We start from the raw sequence: 26,650 nt of genomic DNA on the forward strand, positions 1-26,650 counted from the left end.
GTGTGTGTGTGTTTATGTATATATGTATATATATATAGTGGTGGTCAGAATTGATGGCACCCCTGGTAAATATGAACAAAAATGGTTGTAAAAAAATAAACCTGCATTGTTTATCCTTTTGATAATTCGCAAAAATCTAACCTTTCATTGAAGTAAAAGAATTGAAATTGGGGGGTAAATCACATTATGAAATAAATGTTTTTCTCCAAAACACGTCGGCCACAATTATTGGCACCCCTAGAATTTTTTATGAGAAAAATATCTCTGAAGTATATTCTCATTAATATTTACCTTTATTTAGCACACCAGGGTGACTAGGAACATGAAATTGTCCAGCTATGACTTCTTGTTTCACAGGAGTTTATATATGAGGAAACACAAAGGCCAAATTCCCTTAATCATCCATCACAATGAGTAAAACCAAAGAATATAGTTCTGATGTGCAGCAAAAGATTGTTGAGCTTCACACTAGCTAAATAATTGAAAATCCCCATTTTGACCATCAGGGCAATAATTAAGTAGTTATAATCAACTAAAGATGTTACGAATCTGCCAGGAAGAGGACATGTGTCTATATTGTCTTAATGGACGGTGAGGATGAAAGTTTGAGTGGCCAAAGACTCTTCAAAGATCACAGATGGAGAATTGCAGAGATTAGTTGAGTCTTGGGGGTCAGAAAGCCTATTTAAAAAAATAAAAAAATAAAAATCAAACAACCCCTACATCCCCACATGTTGTTTGGGAGGGTTTCAAGAAAAATCCTCCTCGCTCCTCCAAAAATAAACTCCAGCATATTCAGTTGTCAGACACGACTGGATCTTCAAAAGGGACCGGATTCTGTGGTCAGATGAAACAAAAAAAGGGCTTTTTGGCAGCAAATCCAGCAGATGTGTTTGGTGCAAACAGGTAAGAAGAGTACCTGCCATGACCGTCACAGTTCCCTGACCTGATGAGTGGAGTGAACTGAACAGAAGAAGCACCAACATGAACTTGTGAATCTGAAGGATCAGGAGAGGTTCTGTATGGAGGAATGGTCTCTGATCTCTTGTCAGTTATTCTCCAAACTCATCAGGCATTATAGAAGAAAACTCAGATCTGTTATCTTGGCAAAAGGAGGTTGCAAAAAGTATTTAATAACAGGGTGCCAACAATCATGGCCAGCATGTTTTGGAGAAAAACATTTATTTTATAATGTGATTTACCCCCCACTTTCAATTCTTTTACTTCAATGAAAGGTTAGATTTTTGTGAATTTTTTGAATGAAAGATCAAGAGGATAAACAATGCAGATTTATTTTTTACAGCCATTTTTTTATCATATTTATCAGGGGTGCCATCAATTCTGACCACCACTGTATGTATATATATATATATATGTATATATATATATATATATATATATGTGTATATATATATATATATCTCAGATTGACTGATTTAATAACTGTGTGTGCGTATGTGGTTTTACCTCATAGGCCTGGGGGCTGGTCAGACATCGAGCCAGTGGACCGCAGCAGGCCGGCAGGGTGGTGGTCAGAGGGGGGCCGCTATGGGTTAGGATAGGCTTCAGGTAACTGTACTCGGGTTAAGGGGGAAAAAAATCAGCTGAGGGTGTCAATGGCAGGCAGATGTGAACCACGATTCTATACTGTCACGCGAGGCTAATGGACTCTGATTTTAAAAAGTTATGAACGGTCTTAAAGAAAAAAAAACAATGTATGTATAACTTGTAAGGCTATTCTTAGCGGTTTATGCAACCGGCAGGATCTGCGCGCTAGCACAGGTTAAAATCTCACACTACACACTATAATAGTATTTATAGCACCTAACTTAATAAAACAGGTTGTGTGACTATGAGGAATGATAACTTCAAAATGTCCATCAGTATGCAAAGTTAGAGGGACTTGATTTACATATATCTCTTTATCTATTGTCCCGTGCCAGTGATTTTCCCTCCGCATGCCAATGTTGGCACACGTGCCATGCGTTGCCGAGCCCCAGTTTTATTAACTTTCATTTGTACACAAAAGAGTAGCTTAGACTTAATTAGCTTAATAAAATAATTGACTCATCTTAATAGTTAATTCATAATAGTTCATTCATACAAGAAATGAATCAATAATGACTGCAAGACTGTTACTTCTGACATTCGTCCAAGTCAAAGATTTCAAAACAACCAACCAATTTAAAAATAGTATTGCTTATAACAGAAGCTTTTATATTAAGCATGGCAGCAGCGAGCACTCATCTCAGAACAGATATGATTGAGTCTAAGCATCATAATAATGGAGTAAACAGATCATCATCCCCTTAAATAGTTCACACAGATTCTAGCGCGCACAGATCTAAGCAGGACAGCTAGTACGCATTTGGCAGCAATACTGAGTTTTTTGACAGACGAGGATAAAAATAGAGAAGGCGGTGGTAAAGTGTCGATGGCTTGAAACCAAGAACACTCTGTGATGGATTTGGAAGTGTTTAATATCTTTGAAGGGGAGGCTGGATGTTCCCTACAGGGCTAGAGAGGGGTTGCCAGGTAAAGACTGAAAAATATCTCTGTAGGATGTTCAATAGCGTGGTCTGGTACTCAAAGAGAAATAAAAGAGGCTGCTGGCCAATTCAATAACACTGGCCTTTTGGAAAGCACACAAACACACTTTACCTCACTCCCAAGGGCCTGTGAAAAAGGAACCGAATGTTGTTAGGTAGGTCGCTGTGATAACAACACTCACGTAAGGTCAAATGCTTGGCTGTGGGAGCACAGAAAATCGCAAGCTAATACTCCTAATAAACATCTGACATAAGCTCTGAGGAACTGTGAGTCACCACATGTGGAGCTGCTAGCCACAGCTGTGCAGGAAATGGATTGAGAAGTAAGTGAGAAAATGTGTGTGTGCTGCTTTCACCTTTAAGCATTATTTCTAGCAACTGTGATGTAAATAAAACCCTTTTCTTTTGCTATTTTGCTCCTTTCACCACCCACGACCCTCTTACTGAAAAGGTACAGCTAAAGTTAAACCACAAATAACTGCAGTGGACGGGCCCTAATGAGAGCTTAAGAATCATCGATTGTGTCATTCAGGACTTAAAGACTTTGTGAAAATGGACAGTGCAGTGAAAATGCAGTCATTTCATTTGACTTTCCATAAAAAAAATAAAATTAAAAAAAAGTACGTAATGACATTTCCAGCGACGATTTTTTTAGAGAGGCAGTTGCGCAAATGAGGTTGAGGCCAGTCGGTCTGGGGCTTTAGAGGCTCAGTTAAGGCCTCGGAGGAACTCTATCTCTGATCAAAACAGCTATCCTATGAAATCTTGCAATCTGCCTCACTCTGCATTTACATTCATCCAGATCCGCTTTAGCGAGTTTCATCGACAAGTGTCTCTTTTGTTTGTTGTCTATGGAGCACATGTTTTTTTGCTAGTCATTTGCATGGAGCCAAAGTAATCTCACTGGATAGGCTCACGGAAGAACAGAGAATAGAACGGGAAAAGCAAGAAGTAATGCTCAGCCGTGCTTGAGTTCTTAATGACAGGAGCACAAAAGTGTGTAAGTGTGTGTTGTTGTGAATGGCATGCTGAAAGGATACTTGTGGTCAAAAGTATACCAAAGTCTAAAGAGCCAGGCGCTCTCCTGCTTGGTCTTGCTCTGCCCTTCTGCCTGGGTTCCATCCTGAGGAGAAAGAGGAAGCAATTCTCATTTGAATAATGTAGGGAAGGGTTTGGAAACCTTATAATATACTATATCATGAGTAAATATTCAGAGAAGAGTAGAATTCATCATTGATGCAGGCAAAAATAATAATTGAATTGATGTTACAAAAACTGACTTTAGAAGTCAATATATATTTAGCCTACAGCAAACAGCAATCCAGGATGCAATCATGTCCGAGGTAGAAATAGAGACCGTTCAAATATTGAAGATATTTGGGAGTAAATCAAGGTTTAGAAAGATGACACTTTAAATGTGAGCTCAAAAGTCTGCCTTTTAGGTAATATAAAAGTGCAGTGTGTATTTTCTGTGCCCACAAAAAAAGGCAAAAATAATGAAAGTGAAAATACATTTTCCATCTACTTACAAGTCACTGTTTACAAGTCCGGTATTACAAATTATAAACTGACTCCATTTACATTTAATTTGCTGTCATTATACTTTTTTATATTTAAAAGATAAAGTCAACCGATGTGGACGAACAAGAGAATGCAGTACCATGTAATTTAATTATTTCACAACTGGCAATATAATACCATATAAAAAAATTCAGCAGATTTTTGAAAGGGTGGAATGAAGTCTGATACTTAACCAGTTATCCTAAACTAACAGTTAACACACTCCATATTCATCAATTGACCCAGTAAATGTAGTGAAATCTTAAGTCTCGCCCTGTTCAACTGGACGATGAATAGGGCGATACTTTTTTATCCAAGTTCACCTAACCTTGAGTTCAGCTTCAACTTTAGCTTCATTGCACTTAAAGAGATTACAGCTTTCACAAACAAGCTCACAGTAACCCTATACCGCAACCTACCCTAAGCTTGCTGTATTCCTTTAGTGTTAATACTATAGTGAGGACCACTGTTAATAAGATTAGATGTGTGACAAAGACCACAACTGTACAAAGTGTACCACAACAAAAGAAAAAAGTACGCATGCTCATTAGATATGTCATGATACCCAAACATTCAATAGTTGATCCCAGTACAAATAAAGCTGCACAATTTTCATGTCAAAGCAAAAACAAACTAATAAGCTCCAGAACACACTACTTTGCTTAAAGTTTAATATGAACAAATATTAATAAATTAAATTAACAAATGGCATGCATGTAGGAATAAAGACAAAAATTGAGAGCAGTAAGTTCCTCTTTTCAGCACTGTTGTTTGATTAATATTATTATTATCTAATTTGTATTAACTCTGCGAGACTCCATGCACAGATCTTGATTTAGAAACAAACCAGGGGCTGGGTTTGAAACATTCCTAAGAATAAAATCCTTATTTATTATTTTCTTGCTTTCTATATTTATAGTAAGCCTATATATTGTATATTATTTTGTAATATACACAAAATTGTAGTCCTGAAAATAACATAAATACATAAATACATTCATAAAACCTCTTAAATTAAGGATAGCCTCATACTTTTTTCACATTACAAAGGGTATGGTGTTAAATGAATTTACTGAGCTGTTTCAAATATTAAGCATTATAGCATTACAGTACAAGTTACGTAAAATTTTTTTTACTTCTATTATATTTTACTTTTTTAATCTAGCATACTCGTAACTCAACATACTTGTATCAGAAGTTTGCGTTGTCAAAAGGAAAGTGATAGACATGGTTTCTCACTCTCAAACCACTGACCATATCCTGCTTTGGCAATATACAGAAACACACACATGTCTGTTTAACAGCTTACTAAAAACAGCTCACTAAAAATAACTTCTAGTGGGAAACAAAAAGGTCCTCTCCCCTGAGTTTATTTATTTTATTCTTATGAAAAGCATCCTGTAGGGAACATTCCTACAAACTTCTTATTATTTTTGTCTTAAAGGGATAGTTCACCCAAAAATAAAATTTCTCTTATTTAATTCAACCTCATCTTTTATGTTCCACAGAGAAAAGAAAGTCATACAGGTTTAGAATGACTTGAGGGTGAGAAAATGACAGAAAATCTGGCCCAGATTGTTAGTTCTACCTGTTTACATTTACCATCCCACTATGTTTTTCAATAAGTGTGTTTGACCGCTCACGGTCAGTCGCAAGCACAAGCACTCTTCAAAGAGCATGTAAACTCTTTGACTACTGATACTTCACAAAGGCTACTATTGCTATCTTTATTATTTCAGCATCAACTTTGTACCAAAGTACCAGTACTTTTGACATCCTCAGTATTCATATTACTAGTGCGTGCAGTCTTCTAAATGAGTGTGTCCTTGTTCTTTTGCAGAAGCAAAGATGATTGGCTTCTACTGATCTGATTTGTCTCATTGTCCTATAATGGAACCAGTTTAAACCAGGATGAACAGAGGAGAAATGTCATTAGTTTCCAATGTGTCCACTTCTAATTAGCTTTGCCATTCTAATTTGAGTAACAATACATGATATAAAAAGCAACATTGCTACATGAATTTGCACCTCTTAAAAAATACCCCAGGGTTTCAAACACGACACGGGCAGCAGTGCTGACGCACAATGCCAACAGCTAAGAGGCTTCAAGGTTGTTTGCAACTTTTCACAATCTTTATCTTTGTAAGGATCGTTGCACTTTTTTTTTAAAGGAAGAAACCCAGAAAAATGAATTTAAATGTGGTTTTTGGGTAGCTATATATATATATATATATATATATATATTAGGGTGGCCCATAAAAATAAGCAAAAAAAATAAAGTGATAAATTCTATGATTTGAACCTTGCAAACATGGACCATAAAGACAAAAGGAATAGGGTTAAAATTTCAGCTAAATTGAAGATGATTTAGAGGTTGCACAAGCCCCTTGAAGTTTTGAGAATTTTCACTTAAACAATGTTAAATGGCAAAGCAGTGTCAGATTATTACACATTGCTTGTCCCTGTTATCTGGTATATATTCTTGAAAAATGTACTTCTTTTCTACAAATAATCCCATATATTTCATTAAATGGTAAAAATGGTAAACAGACTGCATTTATATAGCGCTTTCACAGACCTATGGCCACCAAAGCGCTTTACATAGCCTCACATTCACCCATTCATACACACATACACCGACGACGGTGTCAGCCATGCAAGGCGCCATCCAGCTCGTCGGGAGCAGCTGGGGTTAGGTGTCTTGCTCATGGACACCTCGACACTTGGTCAGGTGGAACCAGGGATTGAACCACCAACCTTCCAGTTTGTAGACAACCTACATGAACCACTGAGCCACTGAAAGGCAGAATAGTGTACCAAATGCTGACCGCTGCCTAAGCAAAGATGAACTTGTTACCTCAGTCAAAAGTATATGACTGCTGAGGAAATGCTCTGGAAGAACAGAAAGCCATGGAAAGCCAAGAAATGAAGAATCAGAGAAGGCTTTGCACAATTAGATGCAGATTGGTCAAGGGGGACATTCCTTGTTAGCTGAAGTCGCAGTGAAGTGGTGAGTCAACTTGATATTACTAAAATACTGATATTACTGGCAAGTATATTTTTGTTATATAGTTTGAATATATCTTGATTATTTTAATCAGGGATTTCTATTTATTTTAATGATAAATCACAATTGGAGAATTTTTTTTTTGCGAATTAAATGTAAAAGCGTTATATGTTAACCTGTTAAGCTGCAACCCCACTTTTGAAAAATCCCCAGAAATGACATACCCAAACTGAAACAGAAACAGTTCATGAACCCTTTGTACTAAAAGCACAAGTATGATCTCATTTGAAAGCTGGCAGTTTATTGTAAATGTAGAATTAATTATTGTAATAATGAAAAAAATAGTTATAAATAGCTTCAAAATTTTGTAAAGTTATTAGAAATGTATTTTTATACCGCTAATCAAGTGATATAGGTGATTTTTCTTTTGTCTTGTGCAACCCCTAAATATCATTTAATTTAGCCAATTTTTTTATGTGATAACTTAAACTGGTGGTAGACCAAAATGCAGGGTTCAAATTGGGAGAAAAGAGAAAAAAGTTTTTTTGGGCCACCCTAATATATATTATATATATATATATATATATATATATATATATATATATATATATATATATATATATATATATATATATATATATATATGAGGTTTCACATTAAAGCACAAAAGGAACAGTATGACGTCATACTTTGCCAATTTCCAAAAGAAATGCAAGTGAGATTTGTCAGTGTAAAACCATAGAACTAGGGTGTTCTGGTGGTTTTTAAGGTGTTGCCAAGTTCTTCCTTCAATATACATGGAGTCTATGGAACATTATAAGACTATTAATGTTTAAAAAGCAAATTCTTGCACCACTCATGTCCATTGCAAAAGTTTAATACTTAAAACATAATGATAGTAAAAGCTTCATTGGCAGGAGGACAAAAACATTTTGAAACTTACTCCCTGAAGGACCTGGAAACTGTCCCCACATGGCTGAAGATCCTGATCGGGGTCCACCCCAACTCTGAAAGAGACCGAAACTGAATGTCAGTCTGTGTGTGCGCGTCTGTGACAGCATTTAACCCATAGTGCAAAATACAGCCACATTTGCGTCGTGACCTTGCAAAGCCCACAACGAGCAGCAGCACGATGAAAAGACGAAAGATGCAATAGACTCAAGCAGAGAGATATTGATCATGTTATGATCTTATTTCACACAACACATCTACAGCAGCAAGGCAAGGTTTACACTGGGAAGTAGTTACAGAAATGGTCTACAGACAATTCCACTCATTTGTTCTCTTCGGTTGGTCACAGGCTTAAACTTCTCAGACAGAGTTTTTAATATAATCTAATTAAGATAAAACTACCATTAAATGGCAAGTAAAAAAAAAAAAAAAAAGAAAAGAAAAAGGGATGGCCAAAATGTGGGTACCATATCGTTTACCGTCTGATATTAGAAATATTTATTTTATCAGTATCAATACACACAATATATTAAATTGTGCATGCTCATTTCGCCTATTTTTACATTTAGATTACTTTGCCATCATCTTAATTTCACTTAATCTAAATACTAATTTTCTAGCACTGTTAAATATAATCTGAAAATACATGTAACATTGTGATGCCTAAATACACGTTAGTTTTTCATGTTTTATTTTGTATTTTTTTTAGTCAAAGTATAGAATTTTAATATCGACCTTTCATTGGTTAATTTTTTTTTTACTTTTCATTTAAGTTGAAGTATTTAAATGGCTAAAAGTGAAATAAAAATAGATTAAAGTTAAATAGAAATTACTAAAATTGAACATTTAAAAATAAAATCTTCAAAATATTAAGAAATACTATAATAGTATATAAATAATACTAAAATAACACTGATTGATTGGTTATTGGCCATAACATGATAATAATTATTGGCTTATCGCTATCAGCCAGAATTTTAATATCAGTGCATCCCTAAAACATATTTTTCTGTGTTAGTGGATGGTTCCTGGCCAAAATGACTTCTGTCTGTAGTGGAGACCAAACTCGTGTGAACAGCCTGGCTGAAATACGAGGAGAGCCCAGCAGACCTTTAGAGCTCAGAGGGTGAGATTCTGCTGAGATAAGTGACACACTAGGTGAACTTTCACTTTGGCCTTTGAGTACATTTACTGATCTTTGATCCTATGGCTCATCTTTCATTCTCCCTCTCAATTAAAGCAGTGGATATGATGCAGCTACTGGCTTTTGAACCCCAAGGATCAACAGAGACTTCATTGTGATGTTAGACAGAGCTTGAGGGTTAGCAGATGCTCAGGCTTTCTGAGCCTCTAGTGCCGCCCATGTGAGCAAGCGCCAATGAAAACAAAAAGAGCTGACTTATCTGTCTTTGCTCTCACAAGTAGTTAAACCTTTACTGAATGTCTCATCTTTTCAAAGTCAATGAGGATAATTTGTTTCTCAGAATGTGGGCGACATTAATTAAAATAGAGGAGGGAAAAAAAGTTAACATGCTTCTGCCAAAGCCAATGACGCATATCTGCGACAAACTGGGTGTCTTAACAAGCTGCTGTTGTTTCTACCACGTCTGGAAGAGAACTGTCTGTAAAACAAAAGACAGTTTTTTCTTCTCGATGGTTTACAGAGTTGTCCAAACAGGACTTACAGCTCTGGGTTGATTTGCTCACACGCAAGCTGCTTTGGGGAAGGGTAAAAACGTAGGTTTTCAGAGGAGGAAAAGTAAGAGACAAAACAAAATAGGAAATGGAATACAAGGAAGTCGATGAATGTAAAACAACATAAACATTAGGCTACTGTAATGGCTAGGCCTGCAGCTTGGGCTACATTAAAGGGTCACAAGGAGGTCGAGGGAGAGTACAAAGTGCCGCCTCTAACCACATTCTATGCTGTATGCACACGGAAACATTTCAGCATGGTGGATGCTGAACACATCCTTCCTGTAAGATGGTCAGAACACCTCTCGCTGTCAGCCTGTGTGCGGTTGCAAATGTACTGAAGCCAAAGACAGCAGATTGTTTGATTTTAATGCAGGTATAAGTGGAAGCTTATTAATTTCAAATGCCTAATCTCGTTTCTTTTGATATCTTGGTATTACTCATCCAGTGTCGGGTCTTTGCCAGTGAGCTTTGAGTAAAGATTTCCTTCAGCACACCAACGTGAAAACAGGAGCGACAGCACACACACACATTCTTTCAAAGTGACTCCCACCAGTTTTAAAAACAGCCCTGGAAGAAATGCACTGGCACATCATGGAGACTAACCACTAAGAACAAACATTTGAGTGTGCTAAGGAAGTTAACTGCCTATAAAATGGTACTGTAGTACACTATACTGAGTAAAGAAGAAGATTATTACAGATAATAGAACTGATACCAGACAGTTTGACCGAAAGAGAAATACTGACAAAGCAAAAGAAAACTATCTTGGCTTGTCTTGGTAATTTCTTGGTAATTAAGACAATAAGTTCTAAATATCCTAAGATAAATAAATTCTTTGTAATTAAGAATTTTAAATGGAGTAAAAAAAAAAAAAAAAAAAAAAGTAGTAATACTAATAATTTATACGAATCACACACCAAATGGTCCATTATCTTGTTCCATTTAGATTTCTACAAAATGTTTTATTAAGCTCTAGTTTTTATACTCATTTAAAATTCTTAATTCATAATATGAATAATGTCTAAGGTTTATTCAATTCAGTCTGATGGAATTTTACTATTATTTGAAATGCGTAAATCTTGAAAAAGGCTTAAAATTGTTTTGAGTGTAGGATTGGTTATTTCTCCATTCATTGTGCACTTTGATCTTTGAAGAACGTGGACAAACAACTATATGACATATTACATGAAAGGTAATATCCGAACAAGCATAATAGGGGCACTTTAAGCACTTTGTCTTTTGACGGTTTCAGACAGGAATCTTAATTTCAGTGCATCACCATAAACATAACAGGATAGTAAGGGTAAAGCAGATTTAGCATTGAGACTGTACAATAGAGTGTTAAGCAACCAAAACGTGAGTGTTTGATTAAAGCAGAAACCCAGACATTACAGTATCAAACACCCACACAAACGACTGCTTTTAGTGTGCAGTTTACCAAGTGAGGTCAAAAGGTCACCACCACCTGTACAGGACTGCAAAGTCCCTCATCACCTGATGTAACTCCGCAGTCTACGCAGCCTCTCCTCCTCGGCAACAGAAGACTCTCCAACCCTGAGCACAACACACAACTCTTGAGACCAGCCCTGCAAACATCAAACATCCTGACAGCTTCTACTCAGAAAAGTTAGAAAAACTTCAAAATCTGGTATGTTTTTGGGTCCATATATTGCTAGTTGTATTTCTTGGAACATATGGCATCACATGAAAAAGTAACAGTTAAAAATGTTGAGGAAATGAACATTCCCAAAAGAGTGATATAATGGTTAAATGGTCTGTCTGGGCACACTGAGACAGAAGAAATCAAATTATGTTGATCGAAATTCATTTAAACTCTTCTGCAAAACAGACATTTCCTTTCCCATACATAAAATGTGTTCGGTGCTTCACATTCCTTCTATGAATTGGCCCTCTGTGCTCAATGTTTATTGAGTAAGTGGAACCTCTCAGGACTGTTCTAGAAAAGGGAGAACTGGCCAACACAGGAAGAAAGTCTAAACCAACGCAGAAGAGAGCCTTTTGGCTTCAATCTTGAGACACAGACAGCCTCCAACCACTGTCAGGCCATTTCAAAAGTGTTATAATACTGTATATAGGCTTTTCTCTAGCGTTTTATTATATTATTATTATATATATAATAACATTAAATAAAAATTAAACAAAATTAAATGTTAATTAAATATAATTAAAATATTAAAATACAGCAATAGTAAAGTAATACAATTACCACTTGAATACCTTTATGAAAAACAGCACTTAAAGTGAATGTGAAAGTGGCCATGCTTTGCATTCTGATCTTTTTTTTCCTTTCCCCAGCACTCAGACATCACATTGACAAATGCCTAAAAGTACACCATCGATTCCAGTTTCAACAGGAAGCTATAAAAAAGCCTCTCTTTAATTTCAGGTGACCTGGTCAGCAGTGGCAAAAAAAATAAAATAAAAAAATAGCAGTGGCATCCCATCTGTTTCTTTCAGCTAAACCTGAGCCTCTTCTCTAATTCCCATTTAAGTACAGTAGCTTTGCAAAATTATTTCAACGAGTGATCTGATTGCTTATTTTAATTGCACATTGATTAGCCTGTAGTTGCCCAAAGCAGGAGACAACCACAGTCGAGTTAAGAATAGCCTGTATGTGTGAGTATTGGAGAGAGTAGCCCTCACTCAACATGGAAAAATGTAGCGTGAGCTAGTCCAGGGGTCAATTGTAGTGCATTTGTGGAAATGGAAACCCTTTAGAGAAAAAGAGAGAATTACATCCATCAAATTTAGTTGAAAAGTAGAACAACAAAAAGCCAGCGGTGGAATCCCTAAATGCTCAGGAAACACAGCTGGCAGAAAAATCACTACTGTTAATACACTAATGCACCATGAGACCCGAGGACTGTTACTCTTACTGTGCAGAATTTAAAATAAGACAAATGTCTCCTTGAACTGCCGGTGTATTGTTTGATTATTGTCCTACACCCATTATATATATTTTCCTAGCATTAGTCCCACTCATTTGCAGGGTCCGCTTCATCGAAATTATCGGCACACACACATTGGACATCGGATGCCCTTCCTGACGCAACCCAGCACTCACACACACTCCTACGGCCAATCTGTCATATCCAATCCACCAAACCTGCATGTCTTTGGACTGTGTGGGGGAAACCGGAGCACCGGGAGGAAAAACACACTGACGAGGGGAGAACTTGCAAAAACCACACAGAAAAGACTCCTGAATCAGCTGGGCCTCAAACCGTAGACCTTCTTGCTGTGAGGCGACAGTATTGTCCTACACCCATTCAATTGTCAAAATTCATGAATCTAAAGTTGCTGTGCTGTAACACTAAATAAAGATATGATACTTTATTTAGAGGGTGCATGCACACAGAGGGGAATGAAATGTCCTTCAAAAAGAAACAGGAAATTATCAATATTCGCAATATCTTTGCATACATTACATGTGCATTTGCATTTGCATGCAGTGGTCCTTACCAAAAAACATGCCACATTGATGAGTAAGGACTATGCACTAACTAAGTCTAAGGTCTTATTTGCTATGTGGCTGCTTACTGGCCCAAGTCCTTTCTTCAATGTAAGTTTATGGATTTTTTTTTTTCACCTACAAGGTAAAACTCGTAAGTCTGATTGCAAGTTATATGAAAAGTTAGGGTTTATTAAAAATTCCTAACCTAAAGTGATTGCAACAGTAAATTGCAGGAACCTCACGAGAACAAAGCTACGCTGCTCTTTCACCATGATAAACACACTGGACCAGTGGATACACACAACTGGACAATACAATGTTTATGCTAATGTTATGATTTGTATTAGCATTGGTATTAGTGGTATTGACGACTTCAGCAGACCGAACATGAACTGTTTACAATGCATGATTGTTTACACAACTTCTACTTTTAGGGTTGGCAAAATTTTAGCTTTGGTACAGTACCAGCTCTGGCCTTAGTGTTAATACAAAATCTATACTTGTTGCGACAAATAAAAAGCCTCAAACATGTTCTAAGCATTGTGGGGCACCACCAACCCTGCCACATTCAAAGTCACTTAAATCACCTTTCTTTCCCATTCTGATGCACTGTTTGAACTTCAGCAGATCGTCTTGAGCTGCTGCCATGTGATTGGCTGATTAGATATTTGCGTTAACGGGCAGCTGAAGAGGGGTACCTAATAAAGTGGCCAGTGTGTGTATCTTAAGTTTCTTCAGCTTTGTTTAAATGACAGAAAACTATTTTTTATAGTTTTAGTTAACAATACCAACACTGGTTCCAGTGCAAGAAAAACAACCATTCAATGTTCAAGCAACATGAGGGTAAATAATGACAGAATTTGAATATTAGGCTGAAATATCCGATTTAGGATATAAACAAATCCTACTATGAAAACTTCCTCATGCGTTTGACATCTGTTATAGTTATGGTTGCTAAATATTCACTGGACATGCACTGCATCCCATCTCCCTCAGAGATTTTTGCAAGCTAAACAAACAAGCCTCCATTAAGAGTGTTATGTAGCAGTGGGAGACTCAAGACAATTACAGTTATGAACACAGTCTATTCTTACTCCTGTCCGGTCTTAATTCCAATGCATTAACTCTCAATTACGCAAAGCCATTTAGCTGGTGTTTGAAAAGAATTTAAACCCGTATCGCCCTGATTTGTTGGCATTAAAAGACAAAAGAAACCTGTTTACAGAAATACTGTTGTTAACGCAGCTTAGATTCACCTCGCCATGTCCATCCTACACATATCTGCGACTCAATGAGTGCACAGCAGTTCTGCAGATAATAATGTGAGCTTATCAATCCCATTCTACATCAGCTGCCATCAGCATTGGTCCTCAATAATCCTCTTTATTCTGACAAACTAGCAGCACTTATTAATGGAGCCGTACCAGCCAGCCCCTGCTGAGGACAGCCAGACAAACACCAGCTATTAGTGGCATAAACAACTCCAGCTCCTTTCCCCATCTGCTTGGGTGCAGAACTCTGGTTCAATTTCACCTCAGAAAAAAACAAAATGGAAGACTGCACAGTTGACAAACACAGTGTGAAACTAACCAGTCTCAATGATGCCTGTTATACCCTCTATATCACACCCAAACATTATCATGAGAGGAAGGAAAATCAAGGAGAGGAAGGAAAATCAAGGAAAGGAAGGAAAATCACGTGACCTCATTTGACAAAATCTGCTTGATTAATAAAATGAATAAACATGTTTGTGGTGAGCTTTTCAGCCATCTGCTGGACAGTCTGTGTAAGTCTATCCACCGTACTATTTGAAGAACTACCAACAACAATGTACTAAAAACAGATGCCAACGTTGTCAAAACAATGCCCGTTCACACTGATTTGCGAAAATGACTAGAAAAACCTGCATTATGCATGCCAGGCCAGTAGTTGGCAATATCACTTTGTAAAGAAACACCCCGCGAACACGTAATTTGCATGTGTGAACATGAAATACGAATGCGCATGACTTTACCCTTTTTCACAAATTCACGTTTTTGTAGTTTACATGGAAACCCTAAAGGTATCGTTTTCAAAACCTTGCATTTTGGAACCCGTTTTCAAAAGCTTGTGTTTTCAGGCCCCCAAACAAGTTGTCGTGTAAATGAACAGCTAAAACGCATAAAAAGTTTTCCGTTTTCAGTTGAAAACGGTGTCGTGTAAACAGCCCCTAAGTGTTGCTTGTGCATTTAAAACCGGACTCCTGGCTGTTCAATGTGATTTCTTGGGTGTTGCAATGCTGTTTCTAAGGTATTGTTAGTACATTTCTATGAGGTAGCTTACTGGTCCAGGTCAAAAGAGCCCATCCAAAGTCTACATGATGCTCTAGGGCTTTACCATCCTATTTGTAAACACTAAAAAATCCCTAAAATGTTCCTACGAACAAATTATAAAACTTCCATGCATGAAAAATGCTCCTGAATCCATCTCACTCTAAACAAAAGCGTCAAATAATGCAATGATTAAGGTCTTGTGACCTCTGACCTGATATGTAGCCAGGACAGCATTGGCGTGGTGCCTCCTCCAAACACCCAAACTGTGAAGAACACAATGAGCAGGGTCGTGGTGAACATCATCTGTCGCGCGTATGTGGCGGTGTCACGGATCGCCAGAGCGAATGCCATTGCCCCTCGCAGCCCTGCAGAGTAGAAACACACACACAGCAGTCACAATAGATTTTAGTAAGAATGACAGCGCTGCTACAAATAGAATGTTAGTGAACTTAAACAGGCAAACAGAGCCATCACACTCGATCAGATGTTTTAAAGGTACTGCACTTTGCTGCCCTTTTAGCTGGGTGGTGTTGCTGATCTGGAGGGAGCTGCTCCACATCAAGAGCCGTTATTAGAGATGTTCTGATTCTGATGGCTCATTTCACTCTTAATTTAGATCTCGATAACCTTCAGCAGGGTGCTGAAACCTACCGAGACTTCACATCAAAGAGTCTGACACTAAAGGACACTAGAACACTGATTCCATTGATTTATATTCTACTTAAAAATAGTTGTCTTATCTTCAATGTAATGCAAGCATCAGAGTAGAGGAAGTAAGCCAGATGTGGTCACCATACCTGCAAACATCATCATGTGCTGAAAGTTCCCACGGACTTTGTGTCTTCGGCCTAGGTTAATCAGGAAAGACAGGGGGTAGATGTTCAAAGCCCGGCCGATAAAGATGGCTATCTGGTAGTCCAAATGTTAAGGAAATGTCTTCTCACACAAATTCAATTTTAAAGGAAATTTAGACATATATTACCATCCAAAAGTAAGACATTAATACTTTTATTCAACAAGTATGCATTAAATAAACCAATTTTACATAAATGCTGTTCTTTTTAACTTTCTATTCATCTAAGAATCCTGAAAAAATTGTTGTTTTTTTTGTGTCAAATAAATGCAGCACTGGTGAACATAAGAGACTATTTCAGAAATATTAAAACCTCAAACTTTTTAACAGAATTGTAGATTGACACTTTAAATTGTTGGTTAAAAGTTTTAAAACAAAGATAATACTGAAGATAAATTATGTAAACTGGCATTGTTGTCCAGATTCAAGATTAGATTCTGTTCAAAATCTTCTTTTTTCCCCCCCAATTTAAAAACAAGTACTGTAATTGTGTACAATACTTGTAGCAAACATAATACGATAGATATATTTAGAAAAAAAAAAAGATTTTGAACAGAATCTAATCTTGAATCTGGACAACATGCCAGTTTACATAATTGATGTAAACTCAATTATGTAAACTCAAACTTCCTTTTGGCAAGCTTCAAAAGGGAAAAAAAAGTACCATAAAAGTGGTTTGTATGACTCTATAGTTCATATTATGAACCATAATTATAACCACTTTTATGGTACTTTTTCCTTTTGAAGCTTGCTAACCATGGTGACATGGTTCCTAAAATAATAGAAAAGTAACTAGCTATTTCTTTAAAACCTGTACACAATGCTAGCCTGACTATGTCAGACTTCGTACTTCCGCTCAATTTCAGTTCGCTTCTGTACTCAGTCTGAGATAGCGACCTTTCTCCCCGTTTTCCTCCGGCCTCATAACAGCCGGCCAATCAACGAACAGAGGGCGGGCTGAGAGCCGTGACGTAGACGCTGATTGTACCGTGCGGCGTGCGTGGATGCGTAGATTTACGGTCTTTGGTGGTTTATGCCCCCAACGTCGCCTTCCAGGCAGCGAGGGGATGGGTAGGTTTAAGGTTGAGGGTAGGGTTAGCTGCCTCTAAGGAGCCATTGGGGGCATAAAACACCATCGAGCTAGATTTACTTCACATAATCTGCAAAAGTCGTTCACAGCCATGTTCACTCCGGTATTTAGCTCGATGGTTTTGTTTTCGCATCAAACATGTGTTTACAGTGGAAGTTAGATGCGGCTGAGCCTTCGCATAACACACGTCATAACCAAACGTTATGTGATTGGCTTACGGGTAACCAATGATTTTAAACTTCAGACAAGCTGAAGAAAGAAAACACGTGAGAAAGAAAACACTTTTCAATTATGCCCTTCCAGACTCTGTCTACGAAGCAAAGCGAAGTAGCAGAGTTTGGTATTACCAGGCTAACACACTGCCTCCTAGTGGTCATAAATCACATAAATAAAAGAGGTGATAAAACAGCCTTGAATTTTCCCAGATGTTCTTGAGTCTTTAAAATGGTTTGGTTCACAGGGAAACCATCCGTAACGTGCTGTCAGACTCTCAAAATTGTTAACTATTTGACTGAGGTGAATTCTAGAAGTTAACAAGCTCCAAACGAAACTGGAATGCATCTCGATGTTGAAGCCACATATGTTATTTTTACTCCTCCCAAAATGGTAAAAAAGAAACATGTGAGAGCATGTTATACCAGCTCCCGGTAGTCAGATATGATAGTGCTACTTTAACACTCATTGCCACATATATGGCCCGCCACAGAGGAGTAGCGGAGCATCTCTTCAGCAAGCGGAAGAAGAGCAAACTGCCAAGTTCATTGCACAATCTTCTTCATTAACAGTAGTGAGACTAAATGATCTTAGCAGTGCTGATGCTGCTTTCTCTCCTAATGCGGTCTTTGATCTTGAAAAAAAGCTGACGATATATAAAATGCAGCTCATATCGGTTTCTTTCATTGATGTGAACTCCAAATTTGCATATAGCAAATAGAGATCGAATTTATATTTGTTTTGTGGAGACACATTTATGTGGCCAAGTGTAAAGGCAACAGTTTTAACAAATCAGATAGCTAGCTGGATCAGTAAAAACACATGACGTGACCAAGTGTAAACGGCCCAAAGGATACAAAGGCTCCAACAATGAAAATGGGGCTGAAGACATGATTCTGGAAGGTGAAGAGTGCCAAGCCCATGTACGAGAAGATGAAGTTCTCTGCCAGGAAGTGCAGCACCTCAAACAACTGCAAAGGCAAAAAAAGAAGAAAAAGAACACACCACACATGAAGTCGTCTGCACCTTTCATTCGCACAGCTGTTCAATGAAATGGCACGTTTTTAAAATCAGGTCCTAACTGAACTAGAATTGCATGCTCCTCCTCTCTATACTATACAATGGCTTTTATAACATATATTAGCTATAAAGCTGACGCCAATATCTTACATTTTTGTTACTCTAGTCTATTACTTCTTCCCACAGACTGGAGCTTTGATAAAAGGGAGTCTGTCCCCCTGGAGAGAAATCCAGTACCATAGGACTGTCGCAATTACTGCATGCACCCCAACTCGCTTCATCACATTGCACCGCTCTGACGACACCACGGGGGTGCTGGGAATTCATTTAGCACTATCCCTCGACTTACCGACCCCCTTATATCAAAGCTTCTTTTGAAGTAGAACACGCAGGGCCTCCCATCCCAAAAAAAAATCCTTCTTTCTTTCCTACATAACTTATTATTTCAACTTTGCCACAGTTCATATCACTCTGGTTTTATACCAGCTGCACTGACAGCAGAAAACCACAATCCAATGTTCATGTATTTTCCCTTGACTACAGCAAAAATATTTTACCTGTTTAGTACGTTTGGTCGACTCCTCCGAGAGATTGTTGTAGGTATAGTGAGCCTGTGTGATTCCACAAAACAGCACAGCGACAACACCTGGAATAGTAAAGGAAATCAGCATATGTGGCTTTTTGGTTCCAAGTGTAGGATGGGATGCGATTTCAATCCAGGCTGGAGGTGGCCAATAAAACAATCAAATGACAAGTGCAAATGACTGCACACATTTACGCATCAAGGATGTTTATAGCAACACAGAGTTTAAAATGTTTGGATTTTATTTTACTTGTATTTGTATTTTGTTTGTTTTTTTAAGATTTATTTTTGGAGAGAGGAAATTAAATCTGGATTTTAAAGATTTATTAAATCTGGAGAGAGGAAAGAAAGCGAAATGGGAGAGAGAGGAGGTGGGATCAGGAAAGGGCCACAAGCTGGGACTAGAAGCGCAACTGCGCCACATGTCGGAGCGCTACACACGAGGCTATCAGCTCCGACCATGAATGTTAAATATTTTCATGCTAATAAAGCATATTAAAATTTAAAGTCACCCTGTAGTCAATAATTGTATCCCTTAAAACTCATCTTTGATCACCAAAAATGTATTCATGCCTTAAAATAGCTTGAATGTAACTCTACACCCTTGCCTCGTTTAGTATAAGCGGTTCTATTATGCAAATTAGCCCCACATCCACTCACTCGCACCAGCTCAGAGATCCACTCGTTGATGATCACACATTGACGTGATTGGTTACAAGGTAGTTTGTGACCGCGATTCTGAGACTGTCTTTGGTTCACTGCAGTTTTAAGGAGAAAATGCTCTGCAATGGTGTTGACTAATGAATTTGTACATGGTTTGTCTTAACGCATGTTAAAAACGCCACATAGACATATAAATAACATTAAAAGCATGATTTTAACCACAGGGGGTGGACTTTAACAAATTATCTTTTAAACACCAGATTATGACAATTATTCCAGTTGATGTTTAACAACAGTAAACATTAATTTTGGGGTTGCATATATAATGTAGTTTGATGAGTTACCTAGCGGATTAACCACTTTGCTTTCATTACCCACACACATTAACACCCACCTGTGAATCCACATGCTTCAGCCAGGAGAAAAGTACTCCAAGACATGAGGAAAAACAGAGCCGTCTCCAGTAGAGGGAAACAGTGCAGCTTGGTGAATTTAGTCACGTGGGTAAAGTTAAGAATTTAAACCACATATCTGATTAGCTAATCAGTGCAAAAAAAAGTGTAAAAAATAATCGGTGTATAAAAACACACATTAAAAAGTTTAGGGGGTTTGATGTTTTTGAAATAAAAGTATCTTATGCTCATCAAGGCTGCATTTATTTGATCAAAAACATAACGTAAAAACTAATATTGTGAAGATTTGGTGCTCAAGAAATATTTCTTATTATCATCAATGTTGAAAATGGTTCTGCGGCTTAATATTTTTATGGAAACAGTGATAAGGTTTTTTCAAAATTCTATTATACATAAAAATATAAAAGAACATCCTTTATTTGGAGTAACATTTTGAATGTCTTGACAGTCACTTTTGATCAATTTAATGCATCCTAGCTGGGTTTTTAACTTACTGACCCCAAACTTTTGAACGATGTGTATTCAAACTGTATTTAGTAATCCTGTCTAGAGGATACTACAACTGTGTTTCTAATTTTGCAAATGAATAAAAGAATAAACATTGCAATGCAGTCAAAGGGCATGAATTTCATAAGCCAAGATATATTTAGAAATATAATTTCATGACAACATGCAAAAGGATATGAGGGCAGTGACGACTCCAGTGACTGCACCCATGGCGAAAGAACCACTGAAGATGCCCAAGAAGACGCCCACCGATTTGAAGAAGGCAGAGGCATCAAATGTGTGTGTGTTGGCTCCTGCAGGCTGATACGCCACAATTGACCTTCATACCAAAGACAAAACAATCCAAATTAACTGACTGTGCTGATGTATGACCAATGCAGCCAATGAAAAATGACAACAAAGTATTGCTGTGATATTCTGACTACAGGGACAAATAAGGTGCTTTATCTCTAGCTCATTGTGTCCAAAAGAGGGAGCCAGAGCGCCATCCTGAAATACCACTAGAGTTGCAGCATCATTAGTTTTTACTATTCAACACTACAGTGAAAAAACCCTCTGTGCTGGCAGCCTGGGAAGTCCCGCCAACTGCCGCAGACAAAACACGTGATTTTCCCACTTTTTTTGTAGCAGCAGAAAGGGAACAAGAAAGTGATACTGTTTGAAGGGAGACTTACGATGAAAGGACTATGGAGACTGCGTCGTTCATAACACTCTCTCCAAACAGCAGTGCGTATAGATCACCATCAGCATGAAGCTCATTAAAGATCGCAAGCACTGTGACTAAAACCACAAAAATCAGCAACATTAAGTATAAAAATCCTGAAATGGCTCCACTTACAGGTCAGTTTGATAAAAACAAATGTTAGCAGTTCATTTAGAAAAGCTAAATTTCAACATTTAACAACAACAGCAAGTTTATACTATTAGGAAAGAGAACAAAGAGACGGAGAAATTAAAATGGACAAAGAGAGAGATGACATTACCTGGATCTGTGGCAGATATAATGGCACCGAAGAAGAGGCAGTCTGTGTAGTAGAACTTGTCAGTCAGTTGACCCAAAACATGCATCAGTTTCACCACACCATACATGAGGTTTCTTTCAAATAAATAAATAAAAGAATGTTTAGAATAGCATCTTGCAATACTAACCATATTATTTCAACAGAATGGAAATCTTCTATATGCATGAAATACACAGATATCCAACTACATATTAAACTGTATTTTGAACATCTTTTTTTTTTACTTTTTTAAACCTTTAGGCATTCGGAATGGCAGGACAAAATGTGTACTCAAGCTATTAAACGCAAAAATGGAGCACAACCGGCAGGAAATGAAGAAACGCGTCTGAAAGTGACTGATTACTGCTGCCACAAATTCCATTACATGCCTGAACCTGGTTTATTGGTTAGCACACAAACTTTTATGAGTTTACGTTGAAATTTATATGAATCTATAAAAGAAAGTGTTATATTTACATGCTATAACTGGCCATTATCAACTGTATTTTTAAGTCATCCAACTATTGTAACAAGTCATCAAAAGTAGACAACAGTTCACTCCTTAGTATAGTGTTACATCTGTAAAATGAAAGATTCTGAGGCATGTCTTGGCTGCTCCCGCTGTCTGTCTGTAAACACAATTCCATGGTCAGTGGGAATACTATGAACCTTAGTGACTTACCCAATGACAAAACAGGAAATGGCAGTGCCTAGGAAAGCATAGGTTATAATGGATCCTAGGTTTCTGAAGAAGTGTCTCTGGAGGAACAAAGAAGAGCATGTCAAACCCAGAAAACGGTTCAAACTATGTTGTATGCAATTTATATAATAAATACCATATTATATATCACCAAGGCTGCATTTATTTGATCAAAATACAATAAAATCAGCAATATTGTTTAATTATTATTACAGTTTAATAAAACGGTTTTCCACTGTAATATATTTTTAAATGCATTTCATTGCTGATGGCAAAGCTGAATTTTCAGCAGCCAATACTCCAGTCTTCATTGTCACATAATACTGATTTGGTGCTCAAGAAACATTTATCAAAGTTGAAAACAGTTAATCTACTTAATGTTTTCAGTCACTTCGGTAGCACTTTATTTTAAAGTCCTGTTCCCCATGTAAAAATAATATGTACTTATTATAGCAATTACAATAACTGGGTTATAACTAGTTATTAACCCTGAACCAATCCCTAAACCTAATCGTAACCCGTGTAGTTACTTTATTGGGTAAGTACACATACTGTAAAATAAAGTGTAATCGACCATCACTTCTGATCAATAAAATTGGTCTTGACAGACAGATCTTATTCTTCTATTTTTATTTACAGAGCAGATCTTTTTCCTGTGTGAGTATCAGTCACAAGATGCTGAGTCACTGTTGCTACAGAGCGCAGCAACTACAAGATAATTTGATGTTAAACCTCTCTCTTTCCCTGTCAAAAGGGCTTCTTCTGTTCTTCCGACCGTGGTCTTTCTGTGACTGTGCAGTGAGTAGATGGCGACTGATAGCAATCACTGAGATGCATATACAGATAAACCAGTCGGTTTACAATGAACCCATGTTACCACCCAAACTAAATTGCAGTCAGCTAAACTAATTAAAACAAACAGCTAGGGAGATCAAATATGAAATCATTCATGAAAGAATTTATAGCAGCTCTTGACAGGAAAAGAAACCAGTATCATAGCGAGAGAGTAAATCAGTACTGTGAGCTGAATGAAACTAAGAAAGAAGAAACTAAAGAAGAGGATCAGAGAACAAACACTTTTACAGAGTAAATGGTCTTAAATCTAATGCAAGCCCATCAGTTACGTATTTTAGTTGACATCTATAAAGTAGACAAAAAAATTGAGAGGTGTTTTCTGTGGGCTTTTAAGGGATAGTTCAGGGCAGTACTTTTTCTGTTTTGGATAAAGCGTCCCTTTAAAGCCTGTTCACACCAAGATAAATGCTCAGTGTGACACTAGCAAAGTTCATACAATCTCTGAGCTGCTTATCTTTCCTCCATTCTGTAAGGCTCATCAAAAAAAAGTCAAGTGTTTTACAAAGAGAGGAAACAATGTAGCCTTGTGCTTCTAGCTGAAACACACATAGCTGGCAGAAGCCCGTTCCTCTCACTTCCTCAGGGCCTCCCTGCTCACTCAGCACAATCGAAAATACCACAATACTATCTGGCATCCAGAAGTCATAAACATGATATTAATTTGATAAACACCGCAGTAAAATGATAGTGTATGTAAAACATTTTGTTTCTCTCGATTCATTAAACAGAATCGTCACAATATTGCTGATATATGATCTGAAAAAACAGACAAACATGTATGTTGGCGTTTATTGATCTCCATTGTGATATTCTGCTCAAATTAAAGTGTCGTACAGCCAGTTTGTGTTGCTTCACGTATTTGCTGCTACTAAATCTGCAAGCAAACCTTCTCAGTGACGAATTCTAATAAATCCAAAACATGAATCTCAATTAATTTTGTTTGCAATTGTTGTGGCTAAATAAATGCACTTAATATGCAACCAAAGCAAAACGTTAACAAAATTTGGAATGATTGGAATTAATATTAGGAATTTCACTGTTTTAGCTTTTGTGAGAAGCTTCTGGTTTTAACAGTTTTTATAATGAGAGCGTGTTATGTATATGATAAATACAATAAATCAGGAAACTCGATGAGGTAAAATAAACTCTGCGTATGAGTTGACCTCCTCTTGATTTGTGCTAATGTGAAAGTGCAATAATACTCATGAAATGTAATTTCTCAAATGAGAACAATTGTGATTAATAATCATAAATGCCATTTCTTAGCAAAATAATCGTGATTATAAGCCCTAGTAGAGTATACTTTATGGATTTATGGACTAAGAGCCCTTATTACATGGAAAGTCAGAGCAGACACTAGTTAATTTGATACAAAAGAAAACAATGAAGAATAGAAGTACAGTGTTCAATACGTCAAACTGCTGTGTACTTGGGTGTCAAACACCCAGCCAACAAAACTTTAAAATATGTCTTCTTGGATGAACTATCCCAGAAAGTGTAAATAAAAAAACATTAAGCAGAATAATAAGCAATGCCTCTGTACACTATTTCTGTGTGTAGGTATTTGTGCCAATACTGTTTACTATCAAAAGGCTTCTATAAAAAGGCCAAAGAAACAATGTAAGCCACATGAGGAACAAAAACTTTAAACACTAAAACCAAACCTGGCTTTACAAATTATACAAAGGTCACAATCTGCTTTCCCATGTTAAATACAAATTAACTGTAAATCATAACACAATTTAAAAGGTGCCAGTGTAATATAAGAGATGTTTGACCAGCCTAGTAACTCATGATCTTTAGCATCTGGTCTGTATCGCACTTCTCTTGTGCGGTTAACCATCCACTGAGGCAAAACGGAAAGAGAACAGAATCATATCTTAAAATTTCATAATGTAAAGCGGTAAAGCAGCACCTTAACGGATGAACGCTCTACTAATCAAGAAAAATGAAAGCTAAAACAATTAAAGGTAAACACCCTGCTCACAATATCACTCATACCTTTTTGAGGCTATATCCAGCGTGGAATATGATGGGAGGAAGCAGAATGTTGAAGAACACCTCTGGGTCAAAGGTCACCTGCAACAAAATAAATGTAATTGTTACAAACAAATGTATAATAAACATTTAAAATATAATAAACATGTTTTAAATAAATGTTATTATTAATCTTGTTAAAGATGTCATAAATCACTTGACATTGTAATTGCCAATCCTGTGTTGATGTATTTTCTATTGAAACAGGAAGTTGAGATGAGACATTGTAGGGGTGTGATGTTTTATAGTTTCTGTCATAATGGTAGGCTTTCAAATTAATAATTTACAATGTTTATTTATGAGCTGCTGTCTGTTTGCTGTTTTACTATCAGATCTGTGGTTGGGGTATTTATAATGTAAATAAATGCAATTTAAAAAACACATGCCTCTGAGGTATTTATTAATATTTTGATTCAGCTTTTATTGTTACATTTTCAGTTTTCATTTCAATTTTAGTTTAAGTTTTAGTCATTAAAATATTTCTATTTAGCTTCCATTTATTATATATTATTTTAGTACTTCAACTAATTTTATTTCAGTTAGTTACAAAAGCAATAATTTCCATTTAACTTTTTTTTTTTAAGAGTTTCATCTAATCTTTTTATTTTATGAAATTTAGATTTCATTCTCTGACAAGCCTGCAGTGTTTTAATAGGCGTGTGTGTATATTGTTGCTATTGTACCTTGCGCAACATGTCATTCTGCTCCACACTATGGATTTCTCGAAGGTTGATCTCCCCCTTGAGCGTGTACTCAAAGAACTTCCCGCTAACGTTGAGGAGCACCGTGCTGACAGGACCTTCCTTCAGGGTGCAACTCGGAGGAGTTTTATTATGGTAGCTGGTGGAGGGAATGCCATACCGCAAAATAACACCCACCAACAGACCTGTCCAACACACAGAAGATAAATCACTCACACATTCAATTCATACACTTTGTGGGGAAAAAAGGCTTTCTGAAAGGGAACCTTGTTTGGAAACAATTTTTTTTTGCAGTGGCACTGAAATTACACTCTTCTTCTTAAAAGCTCAGTATGAACAGATTTGTTTCTGTGTGATGACAGGGAGAGGAGATGAGAGCCTGCTGTGTCAAATCTGCTGGAGGGTATTTCCATACTAATGAACTGAAGTGCCAGAGGAAGCCAACAGCACACACAGCATGGG

General features: G+C 37.1%; 2 protein-coding genes across 7 annotated transcripts in view; one reads left to right on the forward strand and one right to left on the reverse strand.

Annotated features, from left to right (window-relative positions):
* plcxd1.1 (phosphatidylinositol-specific phospholipase C, X domain containing 1, tandem duplicate 1) overlaps positions 1 to 26,650 on the forward strand; it is a 102,201-nt gene that overhangs the window by 31,106 nt on the left and 44,445 nt on the right. The window lies entirely within an intron of this gene.
* The window catches only part of slc9a7 (solute carrier family 9 member 7), a 41,232-nt gene that overhangs the window by 6,507 nt on the left and 8,075 nt on the right, over positions 1 to 26,650 (reverse strand). For 2 of the 4 annotated variants that reach the window (XM_079884372.1, XM_079884374.1), the window contains exons 2-16: positions 26,171 to 26,373; positions 25,452 to 25,529; positions 22,578 to 22,654; positions 21,878 to 21,990; positions 21,569 to 21,674; positions 21,072 to 21,213; positions 20,369 to 20,474; positions 19,286 to 19,374; positions 18,566 to 18,679; positions 16,350 to 16,461; positions 15,764 to 15,917; positions 11,260 to 11,319; positions 8,060 to 8,123; positions 3,590 to 3,672; positions 1,468 to 1,573 (exon numbers count right to left, since the gene is read on the reverse strand). In XM_079884372.1, coding sequence (XP_079740498.1) covers positions 1,468 to 1,573; positions 3,590 to 3,672; positions 8,060 to 8,123; positions 11,260 to 11,319; positions 15,764 to 15,917; positions 16,350 to 16,461; positions 18,566 to 18,679; positions 19,286 to 19,374; positions 20,369 to 20,474; positions 21,072 to 21,213; positions 21,569 to 21,674; positions 21,878 to 21,990; positions 22,578 to 22,654; positions 25,452 to 25,529; positions 26,171 to 26,373 — 1,607 coding nt within the window. The remainder of the gene's footprint in view (positions 1 to 1,467; positions 1,574 to 3,589; positions 3,673 to 8,059; positions 8,124 to 11,259; positions 11,320 to 15,763; positions 15,918 to 16,349; positions 16,462 to 18,565; positions 18,680 to 19,285; positions 19,375 to 20,368; positions 20,475 to 21,071; positions 21,214 to 21,568; positions 21,675 to 21,877; positions 21,991 to 22,577; positions 22,655 to 25,451; positions 25,530 to 26,170; positions 26,374 to 26,650) is intronic. The other 2 variants (XM_079884373.1, XM_079884375.1) reach the window with 1 other exon arrangement.

Source organism: Squalius cephalus (genome assembly GCF_949319135.1).
Source record: "Squalius cephalus genome assembly, chromosome: 10".
In the NCBI taxonomy this organism is placed as follows: domain Eukaryota; kingdom Metazoa; phylum Chordata; class Actinopteri; order Cypriniformes; family Leuciscidae; genus Squalius; species Squalius cephalus.